We start from the raw sequence: 4,036 nt of genomic DNA on the forward strand, positions 1-4,036 counted from the left end.
TTCTCTTGAACTTTTAATGCCTGAGGGCTTTGGACACTGATTCTGGCCCTTAATCATCAGATAACCTCTGGGACTACTTTCTAACCATACCAAGTATTTGTTTGAGTCTTGTCTCCCTGACTAGGTATTAAACTCCAAGAGGGCAGAAGCACTGACCACAGAATATCAGATTAGCTGTATGGTAAATTTAATACATTCTTGTTGAATAAGTGAATGGACAACCAAGGATCACTCTCTAAAAAGTGCTTTGAGATCCCGAGAAGAAAGGCATCAAATCCTTCCTCAAAGAGTACTGACTGTCCCTCTGATCCACTGGCCACCAGCTCTTACCCCCACTGCCCCCAATAAGGCCATAAGTTCAACTGACCAGAAAGTGGGACACCCAGGGATTTCCCCTCTTGGGGACTGACACTTCTCAGGGGCTGATTGACAGAACCAGATGTTTCCTGCCAGATGTGCCAGTCCCCATCACCAGAGGCTGGAGAGAGCCGAAGAGGAGAGGTGGGATAGGAGTGGGGGGAGGGGAGTAAAGGAGTTCTGTCAGGCCCTGACAGCCCCCCAGTCCCAAGCCCAGACTCCAAACAGCACTTCCTCTCTCTCTTTGGCTGGTAGCCGCCCCAAAGCCCCTCCTCTAAGGAAACTCATTTCCTGCCTCCCCAGGTCACTCCCCGGGCTGGGCTGCTCGGGAGCAGCTCACTCCAGAGAGTGCCCAGCCTGTGGTCAGCTACCCCAGCCAGCCCTGAGGACAGAGCTCTCTCTCTCCTTCTCTCTTTAACAACCTCTCTCCTCACAACCCCGCTGGGTTCACCCTCCCCTGCCCCCCCACACCATCCCATCCTTCCTGCCTCTTCCTCCATCTTCTCCCCCCCACACTTCCCCCACCCTTGATAAGGCTGGAGCAGGGAAGCTGCCGGACCCCTTGCCTCTGCCCCTTTGGTCACAAGGACAACCCACGCCATCCAGCGAGGCCCCCGGCCACCTTACCTCTGGACACTGGATAAGGTCCCGAGGACAGACAGACAGAGGAACAGCATGGAGGGAGCCTTCTACATCGCGATGTTCCTGGCTGCTTCTGTCGTCAGCCTGGCAAGTAGGTGTTTCCTAGTCCCCACAACTTGCCCCAGGACCTTCTCCAGTGAAAGGCCTCTCTCTGCCATTAGGGAGTTCTTTTGCCTTCATTAACTGGTGGTTCTGGGGGCCCCTCTTTGCCTCTCTCTTGGGCTAGAGTCAGTTTGGCAGGGTCTCCTCCTCCTTGGAGGGCCAGCCTCCATCTTCTCCTCCCTTCTAGTCTCTAGCCTCTTGCTGGTCTCTCAGAACACAGCCAGAGAATGACGAGTAGAGCCCACCATCTCTGAACCCTGGTCTACCTCTCCTCATCCAACCTACCCCATCTGGGAATACACCCGCCAGACTCATTCTGCTTCTGAGATAAGGTGAGCTCCAGTAACAGCCTAGTAGAAAGCGCTCCCTGAGTCAGGAGACTTGGGTTTTCATCCCTGCTCTACCGATAAACTTGGGCAAGTGACTTCATCTACCTGGGACTCAGTTTACTTTGTAAAATGAGGGATTTGGACTCCATAATTTCTGTGGATCTTTCCAGATCTAAAGATCCTTGCATAATTCTGTAAATAGTTTCCCAGTGATTCTTCAGACCAGATGATCTCCTGGGCTCTTCCTGTCTTTAAGGGCTTGGTAGGGAGAAACTGAGTCTATTTTTTGCTTTCATCAGAATCTTTTCCCCCATCTCATTCCCCGCCCTCCCCCCACCAGGTAAAGCTAGTAATGACTTATAGGGAGAGGTATATTTGGGCTGATACCAGTTCCTAGGACCTAGATCCTACAGTCCCACTCCTGAGGGGAGGGAGAGGAGGAGACCAGAGTCTGGGGACAGTAGGCCTTTGCCTCTAAGAGGAGGGATGTCCTTCCATCCAGGTACTCTATGGTTAATGCCTCTAGGTCCCAAGCTAGAGATGACTGAGGCTCTATTCCTATGGAAAACTCCAGCCCCATACTTCACCTCATGCACAATCTGGGAAGACTGACCAGGGCAGGCTAAGGTGAGGACTATAGGGAAGGGCCTAGAGCCCCTTCAGGACGGGGTTACGGGTTGAGACTGAAAGTGGCTTGGCACCTTCACAGGACTGAAAGTCAGGAGACCTGGATGCTGGTTCTGATCCTGTCACTCACAATTAGTGTGATTTTGGGGAAGTAGCTCTATTTCCCTGGGCCTCAGTTTCCATATCTATAAAATGAGGAAGTTGGACCAGCAGGGTTCCAAAGGTCCTTTCCAGCTTTACCATGCTATGTCTCATGATGCACCATAGGTAAATGCTGTGATCTAAAGTCATTTCCAGCTCTGACATTCCATGTTCTAAGATCATGTTCACCCATAATAATCTATGATTCAGTGAAATGAAGAGGTTATATTCACCTAAGGGCCACTTGAGATTGTGCCTGACTCCTCTGTTTCTCAGATTCTCCTTGAGACTCTCCAGAAACCTGCTGAAGGGATAGGAGAAGTGGGAGACACTGGGCAGGACCCCCTACAAAATATGCTCTATGCCTTTGCATTGCTGAAGCTTGCCAAGCCCCCCAACCCCTCACTCAGAAGGAATTGGGGGCTTCAGAGAAAGCCAATAGCTTTCTACAAATTACACTATATAGCTCCATATCTCCCTCATTCTCCCCTCTCACTCCCTCCTGACTTGTCTTGTAGGCCCAGATCGCTAGACATTCCTGGGCCTTGGGATCAGGGGGCCATGGACTGAGTTCTGGCTTCCCACTCCAGTGGGGGTAGGTGTTTGAGGCAGGGAAAGTTTGGTCCAAGAGGCCCAAGGAGAGGGTGGCAGGAACACTCCGAATTCTGTAAATAGAGGAGAAGGGGGTTTGGAAAGAAAGAAAATCAACAGAGTTCATCCAGGAGTCAGGAGATAGCATGGGCTGCAGAACCCCTGGGTTCTCTGTCCCCTGATCTCTTGTGATATGCCATAGAATCATAGACTATTTGAGTTCACAGGGACATTATAGATCATCTGGCCTTGGAGTCCAGTACCTACCAACTGTGTAGCATTAAGCAAGTTACTTAAAGCTCTCTGGACCTCAGTTTCCTCATCTGTAAAACAGGGATCATTCTTGAAGGGCTTTTCAAAGTGCTTTGTAAACTTTATTTTTTTTTAAACAAGGTTTATTGAAGATTTGCCATATTAGCTAGACTCTTAAGGAATCTGAGCATCTGTAGGCTATTGGCTAGATTGTGAAAATCTGCACCCTTTGTAAACTTTAAAATCTCTTATAAAGGAGGAGAGTTTTCCTCCTCCTCTTCCAATTATTTTTATATTTAATACTCTCATTTTATAGATGAGAGACCTGAGGCCTATAAAGGGGCAGTAACTTACCCAATGTCCCATAGCAAGTCAGTGGCAGATCTGTGATGAGAAACCGAGGCCACCCAACTCTTGCTCTGGGCCTTTTCCTTCTCCCTCTAACTTCATTTTGCTGCAAATTTTTGACCTGCTTTGTTTTTTTCAATTGTATAAATTGTACAAATTGTACCCATTGGGACGGTTTCTTGTTTGTGTCCTATCAGAATAGTATGTACGCAAGGAAATTGGGTTTGCACGGCTGCCCGGCTGATTGTCTGTGCTGGAGAGGGCAGGGGATGAACCCTAGAGAGAGTTGACAGGGCTCAATAGTGGTCTTGTCAGCCTTGTTCCTAGGATGCTCCGCTCAGGGCCTGGAGTCTGCTCCATCTCCACAGGGTGGCTGACTTTTCCTGCAGAGGGCCCGGGTAGTGGAAAGAGCATAAGATTCAGAGTCCAAGGGCTTGAGTGTCAATCTCAGTCTCTTCTTGCTGTCTTCATTTTCAGGCCTCAGTTTCCTCTATCTGTAAAATGAAGGGGTTGAACTAGATGGCCCCAAGGTTTCTGACAGTTCTATGATCTTATCTTCAACCTTAGGGAAAAAGTATCTCTGACCAGTAAGGTTGGGACACACACACACACACACACACACACACACACACACACACACACACACA

At 49.3% G+C, this 4,036-nt stretch overlaps 1 protein-coding gene across 1 annotated transcript in view; it reads left to right on the forward strand.

The window, feature by feature from the left end:
• The first annotated feature begins 651 nt into the window (after window positions 1–651).
• Window positions 652–4,036, forward strand: part of ENG (endoglin) — a 37,090-nt gene continuing 33,705 nt past the window's right edge. The window contains exon 1 of the mRNA XM_027869438.1: window positions 652–1,090. Coding sequence (XP_027725239.1) covers window positions 1,033–1,090 — 58 coding nt within the window. The 5' untranslated portion in view covers window positions 652–1,032. The remainder of the gene's footprint in view (window positions 1,091–4,036) is intronic.

Source organism: Vombatus ursinus, unplaced genomic scaffold, assembly GCF_900497805.2.
Source record: "Vombatus ursinus unplaced genomic scaffold, bare-nosed wombat genome assembly UNPS02014793.1, whole genome shotgun sequence".
Lineage (NCBI taxonomy): Eukaryota > Metazoa > Chordata > Mammalia > Diprotodontia > Vombatidae > Vombatus > Vombatus ursinus.